The sequence below is a fragment of the Notothenia rossii genome (assembly GCF_949606895.1).
Source record: "Notothenia rossii genome assembly, chromosome: 8".
Classification (NCBI taxonomy): domain Eukaryota; kingdom Metazoa; phylum Chordata; class Actinopteri; order Perciformes; family Nototheniidae; genus Notothenia; species Notothenia rossii.
In genome coordinates this window covers 74,055,496-74,079,425 of record NC_136906.1, presented here as the reverse complement: position 1 = coordinate 74,079,425, position 23,930 = coordinate 74,055,496, and the positions used below count along the sequence as shown (strand labels likewise).

General features: G+C 41.3%; 1 protein-coding gene across 1 annotated transcript in view; it reads left to right on the top strand.

The window, feature by feature from the left end:
* Positions 1 to 23,930, top strand: part of ryr3 (ryanodine receptor 3) — a gene marked incomplete at its 5' end in the record, with an annotated part of 124,643 nt that overhangs the window by 91,973 nt on the left and 8,740 nt on the right. The window contains 32 exon segments of the mRNA XM_079643761.1: positions 28 to 109; positions 999 to 1,129; positions 1,773 to 1,891; positions 2,784 to 2,982; positions 4,667 to 4,761; positions 4,957 to 5,102; positions 5,287 to 5,374; positions 5,473 to 5,565; positions 7,917 to 8,084; positions 9,507 to 9,566; positions 9,646 to 9,780; positions 10,422 to 10,534; positions 11,608 to 11,704; positions 12,695 to 12,807; positions 13,064 to 13,115; positions 13,213 to 13,278; positions 13,411 to 13,510; positions 14,994 to 15,073; positions 15,240 to 15,316; positions 15,404 to 15,477; positions 17,691 to 17,771; positions 17,909 to 17,997; positions 18,081 to 18,209; positions 18,304 to 18,408; positions 18,762 to 18,843; positions 18,995 to 20,280; positions 20,996 to 21,048; positions 21,121 to 21,289; positions 21,369 to 21,455; positions 22,451 to 22,648; positions 22,750 to 22,880; positions 23,745 to 23,787. Of these exon segments, the coding sequence (XP_079499887.1) occupies positions 28 to 109; positions 999 to 1,129; positions 1,773 to 1,891; positions 2,784 to 2,982; positions 4,667 to 4,761; positions 4,957 to 5,102; positions 5,287 to 5,374; positions 5,473 to 5,565; positions 7,917 to 8,084; positions 9,507 to 9,566; positions 9,646 to 9,780; positions 10,422 to 10,534; positions 11,608 to 11,704; positions 12,695 to 12,807; positions 13,064 to 13,115; positions 13,213 to 13,278; positions 13,411 to 13,510; positions 14,994 to 15,073; positions 15,240 to 15,316; positions 15,404 to 15,477; positions 17,691 to 17,771; positions 17,909 to 17,997; positions 18,081 to 18,209; positions 18,304 to 18,408; positions 18,762 to 18,843; positions 18,995 to 20,280; positions 20,996 to 21,048; positions 21,121 to 21,289; positions 21,369 to 21,455; positions 22,451 to 22,648; positions 22,750 to 22,880; positions 23,745 to 23,787 (4,541 nt within the window).

The following is a 23,930-nucleotide window of genomic DNA, read 5'->3' as shown; positions in this document are numbered from 1 at the left end:
GTATAACAATAACATTTCTTGTTTCAGTGAATGATGTGCAGCTGTCCTGTTACCGGATCTTGGCCTCTTTCTACTGTCTGGGAACGGGAAAGAACGTCTTTGTGGAGAAGTATGAGTCCACACTATTCCTAAAACATGCAGCAGAATTAAACATGAGTTTTTGATCTACAGATTAGCCGTAGTGTATATTTAATCATTACGTTTAACCCTCCTGTTATCCTTGGGGTCAATCTGACCCCATTCAATTTTTAACGTATCTAAAAAAAAAATGGTTCACATTTTTTTTTCTTTCTTAGTATTTCATGACTTTTCCTAATTTAGTGAGGACTAATGGGTAAACATAAAATGAACATGAAGATCTTTTATACATTTCCTGTACGCACTTTGTACGCATCGGTTTTCCTTGGGGTAAATTTGACCCCAGGGTGTTTTAGTGTAAAATATTGAAATTTGTATATGTTTTATAAAACCATATAAAAATTTCAATATTTTACACATTTGTGTTGATTGTGTAGGATGATATTGAGGTGACTATTACATGCACATGTGTCATTGTAAAACAAAACTACCCTCTGCTTTAGTTATTGGTCCTTTAACAACATCAAAAAGATCATTTTATTTAAATACGTGAGATTTTATGGTGATTTATATATTTTTCGATAGTCACATAATAGGAATACTGGATGTATAAAGGGGTCTGTGGGGGGGAAGGTTGGGGTAATGTTTTATTTAAATGGTTATTTACAGTAGGTAAGATACCTAAAGCACCAGAGACATACATGTTGGTTCAAATGTGGAATATGATCATTGTCTTGAGTTTTAGAGGATAGAGGGTGTAAAGTAAATCAGGAGCGTTAAGCTTTGATAACGATATGTGCTTAATGTCATTTCTATCATCTATGAGATTTGGAATGAAACGAGTGTAACAAATGTATGGATTAAATTGTACTTGTCAGTGTTGATTAGGCCTTTAAACATTTGTACATGTTGACCTGCAGGCATCTTCCTGCGCTGGGGGAGAGTCTGGCGACGCTGGTGGCCGCCATGCCTGTGGCGTTCCTGGAGCCTCAACTCAACGCTCACAACCCGATGTCTGTGTTCAACACCAAGACCCCCCGAGAGAGAGCCAGTGAGTGTCCAGCAGCAGATCCTCCGTTTAATATTGACTTCTGTCCCAATCATTTACAATGTTCTGATTTATTATCGGTTTTACAACTATTTGAAAACCTGAAAAATAAATATAAAATGATAAATACAAACTGGAATATATGAATAAGTCTACATTGCATTTCAAAGCAGGATGCAGAAGGGATGATAAATGCAGAGAATTAGAAAAATGTATTGAGATTGTGATCCGAAGAAATCAAAAAGCTTGCTGCTTTCCGGAGGATTTATTGGTTGGAGAAATAATTCACGTCTCTTTGTTTCACTCCGATGGTAAATGATAAATGGACTGTACCTATATAGCGCTTTACCCAGTCTTTAAGACCCCTCAAAGCGCTTCACATACTACATGTCATTCACCCATTCACACCCATTCACACAGAGCAGTGTCCCTCACTCTAGGAACTAACATTCACACACCGTTGGCCATCGGGAGCAACTCAGGGTTAACTATCTTGCCCAAGGATACATCGACATGTTGGCTGCATGGGCTGGGATCGAACCCACAACCTTCTGGTTGAAAGACGACCGCACTCCCTCAGTCGCCCAAAAAAATGGAGTCTCTTGAAGGATTATTAAATGTTTTTCTTGGTGTTATTTCTCTCTAGTCCTGAGTATGCCGGACACGGTGATGGAGATGTGTCCGGAGATGCCTCGCCTTGAAGGACTGCTGAAAGACGTCAGCGATGTCTCAGAGTCCGGTGCTCGCTACTCCGAGATGCCACAGGTCAGAAGGGCTGATGGGATATTTGAATGAATAGATACAGCATTTTGTAGGTGGTTTTTGTTTCTTAGCAACATGGTCACTGCTTGTATGCTTAAAGTAGCATTCTGGGTAGGAAGCAATGTTAAGGGACTAGCATCAATGATATCTCAAACTGTACTTCATCAATTCTGGTTTTACTTTTTAAAATATGTCTCTTGTGAGTTGCAAAACTTAATGCAAAATACTCACATTATTTTAAGATTTTCACACCAACATGACATATTACCATAACGTCACCAAATCCATCATTGCTGCAAAGTTCTAAGTAACATTATGAATTCATTTTTTAGAGCTTTAGTTCCCAAACAAAACAATCTGTTCTTTATTGCCTCTACTGTCAATACACCTTCAGTCATTCAGACGGTTCACCTTCTGTCTGTCTGTCTGTCTGTCTGTCTGTCTGTCTGTCTGTCTGTCTGTCTGTCTGTCTGTCTGTCTGTCTCTCTGTCTGTCTGTCTGTCTGTCTGTCTGTCTGTCTGTCTGTCTGTATGTCTGTCTGTCTCTCTGTCTGTCTGTCTGTCTGTCTGTCTGTCTGTCTCTGTCTCTGTCTGTCTGTCTGTCTGTCTCTCTGTCTGTCTGTCTGTCTGTCTGTCTGTCTGTCTGTCTGTCTGTCTCTCTGTCTCTCCGTCTGTCTGTCTGTCTGTCTGTCTGTCTGTCTGTCTGTCTGTCTGTCTGTCTGTCTGTCTGTCTGTCTGTCTCTCTGTCTCTCTGTCTCTCCGTCTGTCTGTCTGTCTGTCTGTCTGTCTGTCTGTCTGTCTGTCTGTCTGTCTGTCTGTCTCTCTGTCTCTCCGTCTGTCTGTCTGTCTGTCTGTCTGTCTGTCTGTCTGTCTGTCTGTCTGTCTGTCTGCTGCAGGTCATTGAGGTGATCCTTCCCATGCTGTGTAACTATCTGTCATACTGGTGGGAGAAGGGTCCGGAAAACTCCTCTTCAGATGCCCAGTGCTGCACTATGGTGACCTCTGAACACCTCAGCATCATCCTGGCAAACATCCTCAAGATCCTCAACAACAACCTGGGTATCGATGACGCCCCCTGGATGAAGAGGATTGCAGGTAACGACCAGGCTCACGATTTGAGAGAAAGAATATCTCATTTAAAGAGGGATTCCCTCTGGTCAGATGGTGTTTGTTTACCGACTTGCATAGTTAATGCTTGTAATAAATGAATATCCTAGTTTTTTCAGGAAATGTGAGAGAATTTGTAATGAATTGCATCATGGAAATTTGCATTTAAATGTAACTCGGAGGTGAGTTATATTCCCATGAGAAGTAGAAGCAAACCCACTCATTCCTTTTCTGTTTAGAAAAACATAGCAATCATGGAAAGAGTCAAACAAAAAAAGGTCAGACTTCAGCAAAATAACAATAAGTCTGAAAAGTAATTTGAATGAAGGAAAGCAATCTAGGAAGTGAGGGTTAATACAATAACGTAGGATTGTTTATCTCAACGGTTTGCCTTTTCTGTGCTCATTCCTCCGTGGGAGTGCAGGAGAGGCCAGATAACATAATTGGTTGCTGAGGGAGAAAACAGCCTCAGGCAATCACACTTCATGGAACTACATTTGAATATTTTACTTTCAACACATTTACAAACAAGGAAACCAGACAAAGGAAAATTCTTGCTGTGCCTTATTTATTCAACTATTCTACAACTAATATCTCTCGCTTTTATTAGAATTGTGTGTTGAGGGACACAGGTACAATTGCTGGTAAAGCTGTGTTATGAATATAGAATGGCAGTTGTGACAAAAATAAAATGTCTGTGTGTTAATACCCTAGTTGCATATTTACAACAGCAAATTAAAGCCATTTTAGGTAAACAATATGCATTCAATTGCAACAATAAGCTCCTTGATTACCGTAATTTTCGGACTATAAGGCGCAACACCTGAATATAAGCCGCAGCGGCTAAATTGAATGATGTGTACATATATAAGCCGCACTGGACTATAAGCCGCAGGTGTTTTAATGTTTAATTACCATATGTAAGGGTTCGTGCACAGAGGGGATTGTCGGGAAAGAGATGGCTGTTTGAGGAAGCTCCCATTTATTAACATTTTAACAAACAAGTTGCATATTTGCATAACGTATTCAAGTGTTAGCATTTAGTGCAATAGTAGCTACAGAACATGTGCTGTGTAAACTGTACTGTATCACATAGCGTTTCAGACACACACACTTTTCAACTTTCAAACTTAAACGGTGTGCTCCCAGCGCACGTACCGGCAGTGATCTACAGCAGTGGTTTTCAACCAGTGGTACGGGGACAAACTGTCTCGCTCTCGTAATGTCTGTCTGTCTTGCTCTCGTTCTGTCTCTCGTACCACTCTCGGTTCCACTTTTACTTTTGCGCGCTACCTGTCTCACTCTTTTTCGGCCTCCAGCTTTTCCTGCTGGAGCCCGCCGCTTAAAGGTGGGGGGCGCGGACCGGCCATAGACCCCATAGAGTTAAAGGTGGTGGACTGTAACCTGTAAAATCCATAGATTTAGGAGGTCCCCTAGTGGCCGTTAGCTGTAAAAATCCATAGATTAGCCGCACCGTTATATAAGCCGCAGCGTTGAAAAATGGGAAAAAAGGCGCGGCTTATAGTCCGAAAATTACGGTATATACAATACTTTTTTCTACAATGGCCCTAATTGTCCTTTTGTACAAACCCTCACAGAAACCTGTCGTATTCTTGAAAGCATCATTTTCTCAGATGTCCAAAATATATTTTTTTCCATTGTCTCTGTCCAGTCTACTCTCAGCCAATCATCTGCAAGGCGGGAGCTCATCTGCTGAGAACCCACTTCCTGCCCACCTTGGAGAAATTGAGGAACAAGACGGTGAAGGTGAGAGCACACTGTCTAGTAGTCTAAGAACATTATGTTGAGTCCCATCACCTACAGAGAGTAACCGTTCCTCGCTAACTTCACTGTGAGAGTTTACAGGGACGAGGTTATTACCACTGAGTTGAAAGGGGTCATGTGTGAGGAGAATAATAATTGGATTGCCGGAGATGAGTTGTTGATGTGATGCATTTAAAGGTTGTGGGTGAAGAGGAGCTGCTGAAGGCGGACAGTAAAGGTGACACCCAGGAGGCAGAGCTGCTCATCCTGGATGAGTTTGCCGTGCTCTGCAGAGACCTCTACGCCTTCTACCCCATGCTCATCCGTTACGTGGACAACAACAGGTACTGGAAAAGAAAGATATGTATTTATTTACAAAATGAATTGGAGGATATTGATTTAGTAAGCATTGGTTTGCTCACTTTATTCTCTGAGCTTTATCACACAGATTGTTTTCATTGTGATGTCCTGATCAGATGTAGTTAAACTAAGTGTAACCCTATTGAAACTGTTTTTGGTTAATTCCAGGTCCAGGTGGCTGAAGGAGCCGGATGCAGACTCCACTGAGCTCTTCAGGATGGTGGCTGAGATCTTCATCCTCTGGTGCAAGTCCCATGTAAGTCTATTGATTCAATACCACCATTTGATATAAGGATGCTGCTTCGTGAGGAAGGCTTTCCTGTTGAACCTCTTTTTATTGTCCTCTGAATCCAGAACTTCAAACGTGAGGAGCAAAACTTTGTGGTTCAGAATGAGATCAACAATCTGGGCTTCCTGACTGGAGAGGGCAAGGCGAAGATGTCCAAGGTAAATCAAATAGAAGTGACAGATGATATGGGTCAATACAAGGGCAAAATGATTCTGTTTCCTAATGTCAATAAAAGCCCAAGAACAACAAAGCATTGATCCCAATCACAGGTATGGTCTTATTCATCCCTTCCATATAGCTACAATGTGGACCTGTTACTATAATAAACTCCCCAATGACCCAAACTGTTGCACTGAGTGACATGTTTTGTCATTATGATAAACTAAATCTATTTTTGTACCACATTTGCCCTGTAATTCACCCAGGCAATGATCAGGGTACCTCTTACTTCTCTCTGGGTTTCATTTAGACTTGTCTCACTTCCTGCTGTCCTCTTCACTGTGACACCACTTTCGAAAAGCCAGTGTCGAGCCGTGACTTTTATACCTAGGCCCTCTGACCCCCACCCCTTCCCTCGAAAAATAAATAAAATAAGAGTTATTACGTCACAGCGTCTACTTCAGCGGAATATCAAAACAACGGCCCGGGGTGCAAAACGCATCAATGACAGCGAGCCTCTACCACACAAAACATCACCTGTAAATAACCCAATTTGTGTTTTTTCATTGCAGTTGTAAGTCTTAAGTGTAATTTGGCATGCTTTTATTTTGAAGGCAAGTTTACGCTGTTGACAGGAAGTTGTTGTTGCTATGGAAACAAGAAACGTTTCACAGCGGGCGGAACTTGTCATAAAGTCCGCGATAATAAAACCCACCCATTTAGAGGGAAGATATGATTGGTCAATTGTACTGTCATTTGACATTACTCTCTCGTTCAGTTACTATGGCCCAATCCCAAACCACACCCTACCCCTACACACTCCCCCTCCGTGACGGAGTGAAGTCTGTGGAGTGACACTCGCAGCTCAACGAGGCTCCCTCCTGTCAGATGGAGGGAATAAATACAGCGGCAAGCTTTGGGACAAACTCCCCTCTCTCCGGCAGAAACAGGAAGTGCCGTAACTGTATGTAACAACGGTTTCCAATCAGCATCTCTTAGACCACAAATTTAAATTAAGAACTCAAATAAAACTCCAAACATCTTTAATGTGGCGGACCCTCCGCGCGAACGCGCAAACGGAGGGGTAGTGTGTAGGGGTAGTGTGTAGGGGTAGTGTGTAGGGGGCGGTTTGGGATTGGGCCTATAGCTGGGCCCTCTGTGAATTCATAGCTGGACCACCAATCAGCTCCTGTCTTCACAGTAACTCCCAGAGAAGGCTAAAGGAGCTTCTTTCAACCCTTCACATTCAAACAGAAACTGAATAGGCAGATTCGAAGGATTTATTCATTTGGAAATGTTATTTTAAATACAATTAAATCAAGTTATTTTGGTTAAACTGATGAAAAATATAACTACAAAATATTTTTTTTAAATATTAAAAATAAATATATATTTTTTAATGTTTTTAAATATTATTTTGTAGAATATCTTATCTAGAGGCCCTGACGGCTCGAAAAGCGAAAAGCTGAACACAAGCTGAATATTTCCCGACAGGATCCCCAATGGCTCCATTTCTTTCTAGTGTATTTCACAGACTCTCATAATGAAAGGGAAAGTCCTTCTCCGCTTTGTTCCTGTGTTTTTAATCGATTCCCTGAGACGTGCTGAACAAGCGGAGTATGTAGATGTAGGATGTTCTTCAATTCAACCGTATGAGTTCACACCTTTTAAATGCCCCTTTATAGCGAGGGTTTACGACACGTTATCAGGATATTTACCATAGTTGGGTTATAGGTGGGTCATATATCTGGATGTTGACAGTGATTGGTGCAGCGGCCACTCAGCTAGCTGTCACTGTGAGTGTTTGTTGTTTATTTGTTTTGGCAGACCTGAAAAACCTCCGCTCTTGATCTTGAAGGTCTGATTTATGTAGAAAGACTTTTGGTAATGGTATGTAATGAATCCTAATATATTGGTCAGAGGTGAAACACCCTTCTTGTGCTGTCTAAACTGTATTTGAGTGCTTTTTTGGAAATATGAAGGTAAAGTCTCTTAGCTTTGCCTAGGTGAATAAAAAGCATTTTGCCTTTATGGATTCAATACACTTTCATTTCATAACAGTCAAAAACAATTCATACTACTTTTTGTATTCCTGTTTAGTGGAGTACAACATTTGAAAATGGCTTAAAATGCAGTTTGTAGTAATGGATCTTATTTTCTATAGTGCTGGTCATGCACAACAAAGTGCTCTACATAAAAGCAAACAATTATAACATTGACATAAAACAAGCCAACAAGTAGATAAAATAGGATGATTCTACATTAAAATACAATATAGGACAAGATGAAGCTATTTTAGGGAAAACAGCAGTGTGTCGTCATGATATCATTGTCTTCTTTGTCTTTGTAGTCAGGGGGCGACCAGGAGAGGAAACACAAGCGGCGCCGCGGCGAGTATTACTCCGTCCAGACGTCGCTGATCGTGGCGGCCCTGAAGAAGCTGCTGCCCATCGGCCTCAACATGTGCACGCCCGGAGACCAGGAGCTAATCTCTCTCGCCAAGATACGCTACAGTCTGGTGAGCTGACAAAAACACGACCTACTGTAGAGCTAAAGTTATGAGACTAGTTTCATTTGAAAGTTCACTTGTTTATGCTGTATGTCCCACATGTACTCTATCTCTTATTACTCTGTCCTTATTGGGCCTTATCTTAAAGGTCTTATCATTTGATTCAATCATAGATGATATTAATTAACTTGTACCTTTTAGAAAAGTTCAACTTTCAAAATCATCTAACCGTACATATACTGTAGATCAGTGGTTCTCAACTGGTGGGTCGAGGACCCGTTTCGAGTGGGTGATAATAAAAAAATTGAAAAAGATTGGGGGAAAAGTCAAACTTTTATTTTGAAGGCCCGATTTTCTAACGCTGTGCATGCAGTAGGGGTTGGACTGGAAGTACCGGAGACCATAAACGGCTTTGAAAACTTCTGTCCCGTAGTGATCATCTTCTCAATAAAACATCTTTGCTGATGTTTTTCGAGTCTTCTGGCCAATCAGAATCAAGATTGTTGGCGGAAGTCCCCACGGAGAATAACTTTGCAGTAGAACTCTTCTTTATACATCCATGGGTACAACTTCAGATACAAATGAACACATAATGAAATATGACCCCCGGTTTGATGATTGACAGGTCACAGGACAATGGGGGCTATCTACCCTTACCCACAATTTAAAGTAATTCACACAGACACAGACAAAAATGTAATGCATTATTAGTATTATTAGTATTATTATTATTATGTATCTCCTCTTTGCTCTTCTCTCGGTGTGGAGCAGCAAGCTGTCAGAACAAAGAGAAAAACAAAAAATGGCATAAAATATTAATATGTCGAGAAGCAATAGATTTATTTATTTTCTTCTCAGAGTGTACCAGAATGGGTAGTTTATATGTTAGTATTTCTAAAAATCTCCTGGGGGAGAATCCCCCCAGACCCCCTGCTGGGGTTGGGTTTTCAGCATGTTTACCTTTTTATGTTATAAAGTTCAGCTTTGATTCCATCATCTCATTAAACCTTTTTAAAAGTATTCCTTAGTTCTGTGAAGGGATATAAGGGATATATGCACTGTACTTCACTTTAATTAATATTGTATGCTGAAAAGCAAAAAACAAATTTTTGTTGAATAGATTTGAGTGGTTCAACATTTCGGGTCGTGATTTATTGACAAAGGAAAAAAGTGGGTCCCGAGGCCTGACCAGTTGAGAACCACTGCTTAAGCCAGAGTGGTGCCTCTACTGTACTGTGTGTACATGTTGCTGTACTTTAACTCACAGTGGTCACTATTGTCTTTATTGGCTTTACAGACCTCAGCTTCTATTTCATTATGTCAGTCAGAGGTTAACCATCTTTGGTGCTATAGGCATTCAGTGTTTATAGAACTACAAATATGAAAGCTATATTTTCATTGCATTTTCTTTCTTTTGAATACCCTTCATAGAAAGAAACAGATGACGAGGTGAAGGAACACTTGCGCCTGAATTTCCATCTCCAGGACAAGGTGAGATCGTGTTTTGTGTGCGGTTTGAGTAATATCCTTTCAAAGCTGCTGTTTATCTATTGATGTTATTGTGCTGTAGTGTGAAGACCCGGCGGTCCAGTGGCAGATGAACCTGTACAAAGACGTGGTGGTGAAGAGCGAGGAACCCGCTAACTTAGAACACACCGTGGACCGAGTGCAGAGCATCTCAGCTGCTGTCTTCCACCTGGAGCAGGTAGACACACAGCTCTCACAGCAATACAACAGGATGAAGAAGAAAGGCATCTGGAGTATCTGCTTTTCATATGTAGAAGTAGATCAAAGATAATTTGACACGACAGTAGTTACTTGGGTAAGACATGATAGGTAAGGGAACAAAAGGATGCTTATGTGAGTGTTCTAATTATGTGAGTACTTTCAAGTGGTCAATTATTAAACAATCTTTAAATTAAACACCTCTTCTATGCTCATTTATTAGTTGCTGTTTTCAGAAAGAAATGACTATGATTCTCTTGTTTTATCTTTTAAATAATTCGTTTTTTTACAGTTGATTTTAATAATATTTAACGCAGGTAAATGTACCTAATGAATACTATACAAGGAGCGATAGTAATATTTAAAAATTAACTTAAAAACACTTATGTAATAATAAATAATTATAACAATTAAAATGAAATAAAAAAATAAAACATATGTGTAAACGATAATTTATTAAAAAAAATACAATTGGCAGAAATGAGAAGATAAGAAATAGCAGATTAGAATACGCTATTTTTAGTTTTCTATACAATTTTAAGTTTAGTATTTTCTTTTACATAATACAGTTTCAAGCACCTTCCGATTTTCATTTGGCTGTCGTCTTGTCTCGTCCCTCAGGTGGAGCAGCCTCTGAGGAATAAGAAGCTTGTGTACCATAAGCTGCTGTCCAAACAGCGTAAGCGTGCTGTGGTGGCCTGTTTCCGGATGGCTCCTCTCTACAATCTCCCTAGGTGAGGGTTTCCTTTACACTTTGTGTGGATTTCTGAAACGTAAATACAATGTCAATAATGAAATAGACATTGTTTTTGTTTCAATCTAACCGTACATAACAATCAACCACCAAGTAATCATGGGCATTATTTTTCTTGATTGTGTGCCCATGTAAACCCCTCATCGCCGCCCTAATGACATTCTCTCCTCTGGTTTGTTTTCTTGCATAATACTACCTCATCCTCCCTCAGATACAAAAATAATAATTACTTCCTGAATGGCTATCGGGAGGTTTGGCTGGAAAGGGCGTTCAAAGCCTCCAGCTTTGACCGCCTGTTCTCCTTGCTGACGGTAAAGTGAAACTACAGGGCGAATGCTTCATCTGTTCAACCCCCCCTTCATCCACCAGGCTGTGGACTGAACTCTGCCCAGCAACCGATTGTTTCTGCACTGTTGATTCTGATTGGTCAGCTAGAAAGAGCCAAAGAATTGACTGTAACAAAGTTATTTGGAAAGTGGAAACAAACTGCGAGCTGCAGGCTTTTGTCTCATTTCAGGTGTACTCTGAAGGAAGGAATGAAGAAAGGAGAGAAGAAGAAAGACAGAAAGAAATCAATTAAATTAGTAGTAATATACAGTATTAAAGTTGTTTTATGTTATTTTGCTTCCTGCCATTTTGATGATTTCTTTATTTGACATTTTGCCAAAGGTTGTGCAGTTTTACAACATATCCGTGCAGCTTTTGTCAAATAAAATATATGATATCAATTCAAAAAAATCGCTCGAATAAAATCTGTTAAAGCACTGGTTTGTTGGAAAACTGCACATCCCCCCTAAAATGTGCATGCTCCTCTAATGAATTTTACAACTTTACAAAAAGAACTGCAGTTGTTTTATAGACCAAATATGACCAGTCAGAAGAGCCAGTGGGTCCCACATTGACCAATCACCACCCTGCCTGAAATGCACTTCCTGTAACCCCTTCCTTCCCCTGACATCTCTCCTTCCTGTCTCCTCCAAAAACTCACCAGTACCCGCCCTAATGCCACTGTACCTCCCTCCCCACTCCCCTCCATACCTCCCCCCTCCCCAGGCATCGCGCTATCAACTTCTTCATCCCGGCCTATCAGAGACTTTGGATAGAGGCAGAGGAATACTCCTTTGAGGAGAAGCTAGTACAGGATCTGGCAGTAAGTACTGGGCTCGCCTTGCCCTTGCCCCACGTGCCCTGCGTTGGCCCCCCTCTGCCAGTCCTGTCTGCCGAATGCTTCTTTAGCTCCGCGCCCGTCGAGCCTTGGGAGCGCGCCCGGGTGGGGACCTCGCCCAAAGCACCCAGGGGCGGCCCCCGCTCTAAGCGCGCAAAAGCATCCAAACTGAGATCCGTCAGGGGTCAGAGGCTGCATGACCAACTCAGGAGACACAGGGCCAGCTCCGGCGCTCACAGCTGTAGAAAAGCAGGCTTTGCCTTTCTGACCGCAGTGGTAAGGAGGGCCATTCACTAGGAGTCTCTAGCTGTTTGGCTGTCAGATCTGGATCCAACCCATCAGTTGTCTTTTCCCTGTACTCTGTAAGTCTGTAGTGTAAGTGTGAAGGTGGCGTTACAGTACGTTCTGTGGCCGTGACGTCAGTGGCATGCTCGCGTAGTGACGTGGAGATCACATTTCATATTAGATCTAGCAAATTCATCAAGACTCAAAAACCATTGAATTAAGCACAGCCTTAGATACAGCAGCTTGTTGTTGGGGAAGGTTATTTTTTATTAGTGTCAGATTTATTTTACAAATCTGTCTGCTTAGTTTGTGTAGCTGTTGTCAGGCTCTTATACCGTCAGGGTCATTCTCCATGTTCAGTCATACCACCAATGTGCTGACTGCTTGCATCTGTTTGCTGTAACTTGCATGTATTTGAGAAATGTTTTCCAGTGCTGTTCATCTTCCACTCTTAACTTCCTCGCCCTGTCCTTTCCACGGATCGCCTGAACATGACCAAAACTCATCTGCATGCCGGTGCTAGTTGAATGTTTCTGACTTATTTGAATGTTTTTTGACAAATGTGTTAATGTGCACAATGGTCAGTACGTTTGTGAAGATTAAGAACAAAGATATTTCCTGAGAGGGACGATTTAATGATCAGATCAGACTTGGGCAGAGCTAACTATTCACACCTGTGGACTCCTGCAGAAAACCCCGATGAAAATTGTGGAGGAAGAGGAAGAGGAGGTGGCTGAGGTCCAACCAGACCCTCTCCACCAACTCATCCTCCACTTCAGCCACAACGCTCTGACAGAGAGAAGGTGAGGGAGTTCAACCACCGAAGTCAATGTTACAATGAGCATGCTTTTAAAATGCTGTCGAGATCATAAATGAGTTTATCACATTTTATAGACCAACGACTAATTCATTAATCGAGTAAATAATCAAAGGATTGATAGATGAAACAAATAATCCATAGTTGCCGTGCGTACTCTTTTTGCATGTTGTGTTATAAAATATAGTTTGAATATCTATAGTTAACTTTATAAATTGTGATTACCTTTCACTTCTTTTTAGTTACTTGGAAGAAGACCCTTTGTATATAGCGTATGCAGACATGATGGCGAAGGTAGTACCAAGTTCTTTTTATGTCAAAATAAATCTAGTAAGACTTGAGTTAACATGAAAATGGAGTTGTGAATGAATGTTGCCTTTTGTGTCTTCAGAGCTGTGCAGAGGATGATGAGGAGGAAGAAGAAGAGGAAGTAGAAGGAAAAGAAAAGACTTTTGAGGTATGCTCTCGCGCTGGTCCTTTAGCCCATTACTCACCGTTCACCAGAAACGTTAATATCTGCTACCTGTGAAGAAACGAGAGGTTCATGCTGATTGATCATCGTGGCTGCTGTGTGTGTGTGGCTGCTCAGGAAAAAGAGATGGAGAAGCAGAAGATCCTGTATCAGCAGATGAGGCTGCACGCCCGCGGGGCCGCAGAGATGGTGCTGCAGATGATCAGCGCCAGTAAAGGTAACGATGATAAGGCTCAACGTTCCTGTGCTTCAACATTCTGCCGGCAGCTTAAAGAAAATGATTCTGTTACTTTAAAAGCTTTTTCCCCTGAAGACGGCATTTTCGCTGACTGTTCAACCTCTTGAACCCTTTGATATTAGTTTACATTTAATTTGCTGCCATACTTTTTTGAGGTTCACCTTGGTGATATACGTTTGACTCTTTTGAGGTATCTCAAAATGACATTGGGTCCCATGAGGTCCAAATGCATGTTTTACAGTGCTGATGAAAATAGGGACAACAATTAATACTTATTAGACCATTTTACTGCTAGCCCTAAGCAGCTATTTATTTATTTATATATGTATTTGATAGGGACAGTGCACATTGATTGACATTTCTGTAAATGCGACAGAGTTAGCCAACAGGCTATTTTTCGTCTGTAGTCCCTGGACAGATGTTGAAAGTCATCCTAAAAACTAAAAATCACTTCAAATAACAGGTAAATACAATCAAAAAGTGTGTTTTGATACCTTTTTAAATGTAACCTTGTTATTAGAATCGGGAATCGGAGGGATGAAACCCCTCTTTAATGGTCACACATGCAGAGCACACAGTGACATTTGGCCTCTGCTTTTAACCCATCCTAGTACCAGTCTAGTACTAGGAGCAGTGGGCAGCTATTGAACAGCGCTCGGGGAGCAATGGGAGTGGGGGGGGGGGAAGTGTAACTACTCTGGTCTTGAAAGAACATTACGCATCGAACTGATGTCCACAATCACGTTAATTTTTTTCTTTGTACAATTATGAAACACCGTGAAAACGTGTTCGCCTAGTAGTAGAATTATGTTATTACATCGTTGACACTTTTAGCGCCCTTTTACTCTCTCACAAACACAATATAAACATCCGGGGCTAGAGGTCACATGACTTCCAGAAAGTGAACTCTTATCATTTCAACAAAATAAAACAAAGTTCAAACACACTTGAGCGTCAGTTACAGGAAGGGGGTTGTCCGGTGCCTTGCTCAAGGGCACCACGGCAGGGCCCAGGAGGTGAACTGGGACCTCTCCAAGTTGCAGTCCACACTCCATATTTAGGTCTGTTCGGGGACTTGAACCGGCGACCCTACGGCTCCCAGTCCAAGCCCCTACTGACTGAGCCACTGCCGGATTATTACAAACACACACACACACACACACACACACACACACACACACACACACACACACACACACACACACACACACACACACACACACACACACACACACACACACACACACACACACACACACACACACACACACACACACACACACACACACACACACACACACACACACACACACACACACACACACACACACACACACACACACACACATTTCATTTTGCAAAAGTTCTGACTTGTTGCGGGGATTAGTTTATTATCAGACAAACCTGCTTCAGAATGTTGTCGTTGACATTCTTTTATCTGACATCACTCCTTCTTCATCAGGTCGTTTGGGCCCCATGGTGACCTGCACCCTCAAACTGGGAATCTCCATTTTAAATGGTGGCAATGTGCAAGTGCAGCAGGTGAGATTATACAGCTCAAATATTCAACTATAATGATCTATTTGTGCTTTTAACTGTATCACTGTAATCATACAATCCATCCATTCATGTAAATACTCACAACATATTCATAAATTACATTATGTTTGATAGTTAAATGGTTAATGCATTTAATCTCTTTTTCCAGAAAATGCTGGATTACCTGAAAGAGAAAAGAGATGCAGGCTTTTTCAAGGGTCTCTCAGGACTGATGCAGTCTTGCAGGTGCTGTTATATTATCTGTACCACAAAAAGGAATTTCTGTGCAGACATCAAGTACTTCTATATCACTTGTTTGTTTACTTTCCTTAGTGTCTTGGACTTGAATGCATTTGAGAGGCAGAACAAAGCAGAAGGACTTGGCATGGTGTCAGAAGAAGGTTCAAGTAAGTTGAGGAAGTCTTATAAAGTGAGCTGTTTGATTAAACCCGTTCATTAGTCTTCTGAGCATCACATGTTTGATTAAAGACCAGTAGATCCTTACTGTTAAAGAAAAGCTTTACTTTAGAATAGGAAACAAAAGACCCTATCCTTTCCTCCTCCCCTTCTAATGCTGAACCATGACAACTGGATATCCTTGGTGTCCTATTAAAGCTGTTAATCAATGCTAGTTCCTAATAAGTAGTTATTTCAGGGTGTCCGCGGGGTCTTCAAAACGGCATTTTCCAAGGTATTACATTTTGTAGCTTGTTTTCAATAACTATATAAATTGTCCAAAGAGGTTGTATTCTACAGTCTGCCTGAATGTAATCATTGCGTAGGTGTGTAGTGTGATTCTGTGGAGTTTATTTATGGCATCACGTTGGATCTGACGTCATCTGAACAGGACATCGCACGCTCACTGCTTGATAGCGCGCGAAGGTCCGTTTAAGCCGGTTGTTAACCAACATCGTTATGGGGAAATGCAAGTCTGCGTCCAAATGGTTGGAAGATAAGGAGGAACGACAATCAATACTGTATATAGTCAATATGAGGTAAAGTGTGTCGCCAAGGTAACCGGTTAAAACTCAAAGTGGCGATGAGGTCTTAAAATGTATGGAAAGGGTCTTAAAAAGGGTCTTACATTTGACTTCAGGATTCTTGCATATACCCTGTATTTATGTATGATGAATAATCAAAATTGCATTGCTATCAATGTGATTTTGATTAATCAGATAGTTTGCTGCTTGCGCTACAGTCAGTGAAGTCGTCGGTGTGTTGTCTTTTACGTTGTCTTTTGAAATAGAAAATAGAAGGTGTGAGTTGTCAATGTATTATAGGACTGTCTTATATGTAGCATGGATTTAAGTCTTTGAGATATTAAGGTAGTCATTTATCCTGTCTTGTATTTCAGAGCAGGGGTTCTGTGAGTGGTTACAACTACAAACCTGGTTTTAGGACATGGTCCAGCATTAAAGCAAATCTCTCTCCAACTCTCAACACAATCTCTTAAAGCTTCCACATCAACTATGTCCGTCTTTTCATCATTCAGTCCTAAACATTTCCACCGAGTTCTGTGTTTAACAATCACTGCTACTACTCGTGTCTCTGTAGCTTTAATGGATTTCTCACCATGACTGAATTCTCATTTTGTAATCATCTAGCAAAATATAACCCAGACACAACCCAGGCCTATCATTTCTCCTGCTCCCCGTCTAAAACTATTATTTTAACTGCACGACTTCGTTTTTCACTCGTAGCCAAAAATATTCATAATTCTTTGTATTGTAACTCGGATGTCCTCTCTTTTTGATTATGTCTTGGTGTATTGTTTGTCTCCTTCCTGTCATTTAAAAAAAAACATCGACGGCAGTCAACAATCATCGGGGTAAATAGCAAACCTAGATCATGCTGATATGGCTCTGCTTCCACTCTGAATGTCTCGTCTGTGGTCCATACTCCTGCTTTATTTGGTACCCGGCCTCCCCCACCCAGATGTCTGTACGGACAAACTGTGCATGCACACGGTGGATCTTCAACAATTCATTGTCTGTTTGTTATTTGTTCCCATTCCCTTCATGTTAACATTTACTAACGCAAATCCTATTGCTGATGCTCAAATCTGTTGTTCCAAGGCTATCAGTGCCACCTCTCAAGGGTTTGACTGAAAGGTCTGTGGACTCTTCCGCAACCTGAGCAAAGCTTTGTCTTGCTTTGGATTTTCACAAAGCTGGTTTCCATACAGACGTCTGACTTTCACATGGTTTTTATCTGCTTCCAGAAATGTATTTGTGCTCATTTCGTTTAGCTGTTTTAACTGGATTACCCGTTTTGTTTTTTTTAAGTGAGGTGTATAACCGTGTTTGCCCGCCGTTTATTTCTTGAAATGACATCAGGGCTCAATCCATGCCTACATGTGAAAGTTATCAGGCTTCCTACAGCTTATGGAAATGTCCGAGCATTTCGTTGTTGTTTCAATTAAAATCACTTTGGATTCAGTTTCGAACCTGCAATCTAAAGGCCCTGAACGTCCAACATGAAACCTGACTTGCTTGCCTCATGTTAATTGCTTCAAAGGGGTGTTTCAGTTATAATCAGACTCCATGTTGAGTAAATAATCACCTTAGTTCATTTGCACAGGGTCGTTGTTGAATTCACTAAGATGTCTTTTCCCTCTAAGGTTCCAAAGTGCTACAAAATGATGAGTTTACTAAAGATCTGTTCCGGTTTTTGCAACTTCTTTGTGAGGGCCACAATGGAGGTGAGGTTTAATATAATTCTTCGTTGACAACTTAAACGTCATTTTGTTTGAACAACAACATTTCGCATTAGCCACAAGGGCATGGTAGTGCAAAAGATAGGGAGGGACATGGATGAGAAAATATATCTTTCTGTCAGATTTCCAGAATTTCCTGAGAACACAAACTGGAAACACAACCACGGTCAACATCATCATCAGCACCGTTGACTATCTGCTCCGTCTTCAGGTGTGTTCAACACAAATCTAAAGGCACAACATATGTTCTTGCCATTACTTACTTATTGTGTACCGATGTGATCTTGCTTTTAGGAATCGATCAGTGACTTCTACTGGTACTACTCTGGCAAAGATGTCATGGATGAGACAGGAAGACTAAACTTCTCCAAAGCTTTATCTGTTGCCAAACAGATATTCAACTCGCTGACTGAGTACATTCAGGTAGGTTTTTAACATTGTTAAATCCACAATGTTTAGAATGAATGACTTTCATCCAATATTTCCTGATGTGTATTTTCTCTCCTCTCTCCTTCAGGGCCCGTGTATTGGGAACCAGCAGAGTTTAGCTCACAGCAGATTGTGGGACGCAGTTGTGGGCTTCTTGCATGTTTTTGCCAACATGCAAATGAAGCTTTCTCAGGTAAAATAAACCTTGGGATTATTCTACTTGTAAAGCATCTCGTTTTAAATAATAACAACATTTAACATGCAGGGATGCAATGCTAATGTCCTAAAGTTCATTACATAAATACCCACAAAGATTGAAACGCAATGTGTGTTAAAAGTGAAATATGTATCCCTTGTTTATACTGTTTTAAATAACCTTGGTAGTCATGGTTTACTTCACACATGGTGGTGTTAAAGCCTATAGCACTAAACCATTAAGAATGCATTGCTGAAGGGTAAATATTAACGATCCGAACAACCTTGTCTTGTTTGGGGAAAACTCCATCAGCACAAAGCTTTAACAGAACAACTATAATCTCCTTGTAGGACGCCAGTCAGACTGAGCTGTTGAAGGAGCTGATGGATTTACAGAAGGATATGGTGGTCATGTTGCTGTCTCTGCTAGAGGGTAAGAGCCAGGAGCTGCTGACAAAGACATTAAAATACAATTCAACTCTTTTGATTAAACATCTCAAAATATTTGTAAAACAACTCACAGTTCTATTAAAAGCCTGCATTGTATTTTACAGAACATAATGCATTGTCTTTGTGTGAATTAGGTAACGTGGTGAATGGAATGATTGGAAAGCAGATGGTGGACACCCTGGTGGAGTCTTCCAGTAACGTGGAGATGATCCTCAAGTTCTTCGACATGTTCCTCAAACTGAAGGACCTGACGTCCTCCGACACCTTCAAAGAGAACGACCCTGAGTTCAAGGGCATTATTTCAAAGAAGGAGTTCCAGAAGTCAATGGAGTCCCAGATGCAGTACAGCCAGACGGAGATTGAGTTCCTGCTCTCGTGCGCGGAGGCCGACGAGAATGACATGTTCAACTACATTGACTTTGTGGAGCGTTTCCACGAGCCGGCCAAAGATATCGGCTTCAACGTGGCGGTGCTGCTGACCAACCTGTCGGAACACATGCCGCACGACTCCAGACTCGCCACCTTCTTAGACCTGGCGGGGAGCGTACTCAGCTACTTCGAGCCCTACCTGGGTCGTATTGAAATCATGGGCAGCGCGAAGCGGATCGAGAGGGTTTACTTCGAGATCAGCGAGTCGAGCCGCGAGCAGTGGGAGAAGCCGCAGGTCAAAGAGTCCAAGCGTCAGTTCATCTTTGACGTGGTCAACGAGGGCACGGAGAGCGAGAAGATGGAGATGTTTGTCAATTTCTGTGAGGACACCATTTTTGAGATGCAGCTGGCCTCGCAGATCTCCGAGCCGGATGTGGTGGAACAACCGGAGGAGGAGGAAGAGGACGATGCACACAGCCTCCTGGACGAGCTGGGGGGAGAGGAAGAGGGCGCCCTGGAGTCTGCCTCAGCCTTCACCACCGCGTGCCGCTCGGTCAAGAGGAAGATCTCCAACGTACGTCAAACATTATCCATTAAAAACTTCTCCAAGCAGTTCAAGAAAATCAAGAAGATGAGCATCAAGGAGAGCATCACCGGCTTCTTCTCCTTCTTCTGGATGCTCTTCACCGGCTTCTTCAAGGGAATCTACGGACTCATCTTCGGGTTCTTCCACGTCATCTGGTCCTCCATGTTTGGCGGTGGCCTGGTTGAGGGGGCTAAGAACATAAAGGTGACGGACATCCTCGGGAACATGCCCGACCCAACCCAGTTTGGTATACACGGAGATGCGATTGAAGGAGAGAAAGTGGAGGCCATAGAGTCGTCGGGAGGTTTAGAGACGGCCATGGCTCCTGCAGGAGACGCAACAGAAGTGGACAGCGTGCTGGAGATGCTGTCGGCTCCCAAGAAGGAAGGAGGGAAACATGTGGAGCTCGGCCTGGGTGACTTTTCTGAGCTGAGCGCAGAGATCTCCACTTCTGAACACAAGAAGGTTTGTACATTTTGACTTTAAAGGGCACCTATTATGCAAAATCCACGTCTTTTATACAGTAGATCAACATGTGTCCCCTCTTCTTCATCAACATGTGTCCCCTCTGTGTAAAGAGACTCTGAAAGTTTCAGGAACAAAGATTCTCTCTCTTTTTGTCCTGATCCATTTCTATAAAAACCTGTCTGAAAATGAGCTGATCAGATTTTGGCCACTTTATGATGTCATAACGATGTTTTGTCTTGTGTAACCATTAGCCAATCACCAACCAAGGTAACCCCCCCCCCCTCCCCCCCTTATCACCTGAATCTCCTCCTAGAGCACCATTGAGTTCTTTGTAACCAAACATCTCTCAGAGGGGCGTGGGGAGGGGCTCCTTATTTTCATCTAAAGTAACAGACAGAGAATCAGCACTTTGGAAACAGGGCTGAAACAGAGGGGATTATGGGTAATGCTGCAATGATCTGTTTGGTGTTTTTGAACACTTCAGAGACATGTTCTGTATATATCTGAGACCTGTGATATATTGGTGAAAAACAGTATAACAGGGGACCTTTAACTTCTTATGTTTTATATAAAGAATATGGAGAAAACGTTCACATTCGCAAGATGAATGAAGTATTCTGATTCTGGTTGAATATATTTATGATTTTAAATGTTTTAGATATCTGTTGTTTAGTTTCGCTCAGCTCATGAATATACTTCATTCCCCTCACAGAAAGCTGCTGCTAAGCCTGTTGAAGCCCCCGAGAACGAGCCGGAGAAAGCAGAGTGAGTAGACTTAAGTGAGAGGAAAATAGTTGATCCCCTTAAACACAATAAAACCAACTGTTTTGAATCCAGCTCAGAGAACCAGGAGAAGGAGGACAAGCCAAAGAAGGAGGAGGTGGAGGTGAAGGAGCCGGTGGCGGAGGAGAAGCCGAAGGCCAAAGCGAGTCCCCCCAAAGACGCGTCTCCGTCCTTCATGCTGAGCATCTTCGCCTTTCTGAAAATCTTCGTCACCAAGATGCTGGTGAGCCCTCGTCTTCAGAATGTGGAAAGGCGATAATGAAGGTCACAACAGTTGGTCTTATTCAAACTCTTCCCTGCAGAACTTGCTGGCTCGTAACTTCTACAACGTGCGTTTCCTGGCTCTGTTTGTGTGTTTCGCCATCAACTTCATTCTTCTCTTCTACAAGGTAATGAAAGTCACGTTTCTAAACGGAGCATCAATTCCAAGATCATTGGAAAATAAATATCGTATTGTATTTATTTTCTTTTCACTATATCTGTAAAGCGTCTTTGAGCACCGGTAAAAGCGCTAACAAAATTAATCTATTATTATTATTATTATTGTGCATTTAAAAGAGGATGATAATGAAAAAGCGCCGGTCAAATAACAATTCAATGTGATGATCCCTCACAGACCGAGTAAGCATTCTAGGTCAACTATAGGACAACAAAATGTCTTTATAATTATTATTTTTTATAAAGTGCTGATTTTTTTTTTTAATTACAAATCTTTCGCAAATGTAAGTTTATTTCATATTTTTTTCCTGTACATTTAGGATGTAAATAAGTTAAAGGTGGGGTAGGTAATTCACTTCAGAAACACTTTTTGTTATATTCCATGGAATGCTCTTAACATCCAGATAGCAATGAATATATTAAATGCTTTGACAATAAATACGTACAAATAATTTCATCTGTGGAAGCCGTGGTACTGTAAAAAGCACGACCAATCATCTGAGCCGGCCCGGCTAAAGTAACTGGATGTCCTACCTGCCTGTCTGCCTTCCATCTGTGCACAAACTTATCTCGTGCCCTCATTGGTCATGTGTGCGTTCGTGTGTGTTGGAGGAGGGGCTCTGTAAGGAAGGGGCACATTTTTTCCGGTTGTGTATTTTCTAATTCTATCGCACTCGAGCTGGTCTCTCCATTCTTACCTACCCTACCTTTTAGTTTGACACTGGTGACAATAATCTCCAGGGGCAGTACCTGTCTTTTTTAACCTTTTACTTGCAAAATTCAATTTTTTCCTTTTCATAACTTTACTTAATTGATAGTGTGTTCTTGGAACTTTTACCTCTACCCCAGAAACTCGTTCTTTTTAAAAACAGTTTTCTCCGCAGCGACCCTATACTAGTTGTGGACTATTCATTGTATATTGTGGTAACTTCTCTTTGCTCTTTAGGTCACTGGTGAAGCTGAGGTAGATGAGGAGGACACCTGGGACGGCGATGAAGATAATGATGAGGAGAACACATTTTTCGACATGGATGAGTTTGTCCTGCAGGAGAGCACCGGCTACATGTTACCCACGCTGCGCTTCCTCGCTGTTTTCCACACCGTCATCTCACTCGTCTGTCTCTTCGGGTACTGCTTCCTCAAGGTGGGTTTACTCTTGATGTTTTTCTCCATATCAATGGGCGAATTGCTTGCCATTGTGTAAGGTAAAGTGTTAATCGCCCATCTTATTATGTTTGCCCGTAGGTTCCTCTGGTGGTGTTCAAGAGGGAGAAGGAGATTGCGAGGAAGCTTGAATTCGACGGTCTCTACATCACCGAGCAGCCGTCCGACGAGGACATCAAGGGCCAGTGGGATCGACTCGTCATCAACACCCCGTGAGTCACCGTCCTGATTCACACTGTCCAATCCCAAGAAGCGATGACACTAAAAATAATCTGTATTTTTTTACATTTTATACAATAAAACACATGTATACAGTGTACAGTTCCAAACATACAGAAGTGCGCTTCTCAAGGTCAAATTACACTGAGGTACAGGTGCATAAAACATACTACCCTTTTATTTTTTTATTTTTTTGAATCTACTAATTCATCCAAAAAACTAAAAAAGTATAATTCAAACACACAAAGGTGAAAAAAATTAGTAGAAGCGGGAGGGCTGAAGCATAGCTCATGGGAAGTAGCCCTCCCGTGAATCATCCTAATACAACGTTGGCATTATAGCATCAAAAACGTATAGAAATGAAGGAGTACAAAGAAATAAAGAAAACTGGAGAAGAAAACTAAAAATTAAAGTTAGGGCAAGATAAGAAAATAGAAAAATAAAAAAAATAATAAGAAAACTAGATATAGGGTCATTTTCTGCACATGTCAATTGCAGTTTCAACTGTCTTTTTTGAAAAGGAAAATACGATATATAAATATATATATATTCATACAAAGACACATCTTACAAACATTTCAAAACTGAATAACTTTCCAGCTCCAGGTTCAATTCAAGGCAGTTTCATGATTCATAGTCTGGACTCAAAATAATCATATTATGAGTTTCGTCAGTATTCAATTATCCTCATCATCTGCTAGCTCCATATCGTAATCTGCATATTTACATAATACATGAGCATGCAAGGACATTTTGATTCATGTCGATCAGCATGACAAATTCCAGAAAACAACTAGAGAGAATCATTATAATCATAAGTTACCACCGCTGATTGTTACTTCTACTTTCTTTAACAGGTCTTTCCCCAGCAACTACTGGGACAAGTTCATCAAGCGCAAGGTGAGTGTGTGCAAAGGAGTAACTACATTTATTAGACAGAATAATAACATATAACTAAACATGTAGTCATAATGTACTTGTCAAAATAAATTCCTTGTGAGACATGTCATGGTTTTTAAACCAAATATCCTATTATGGACATG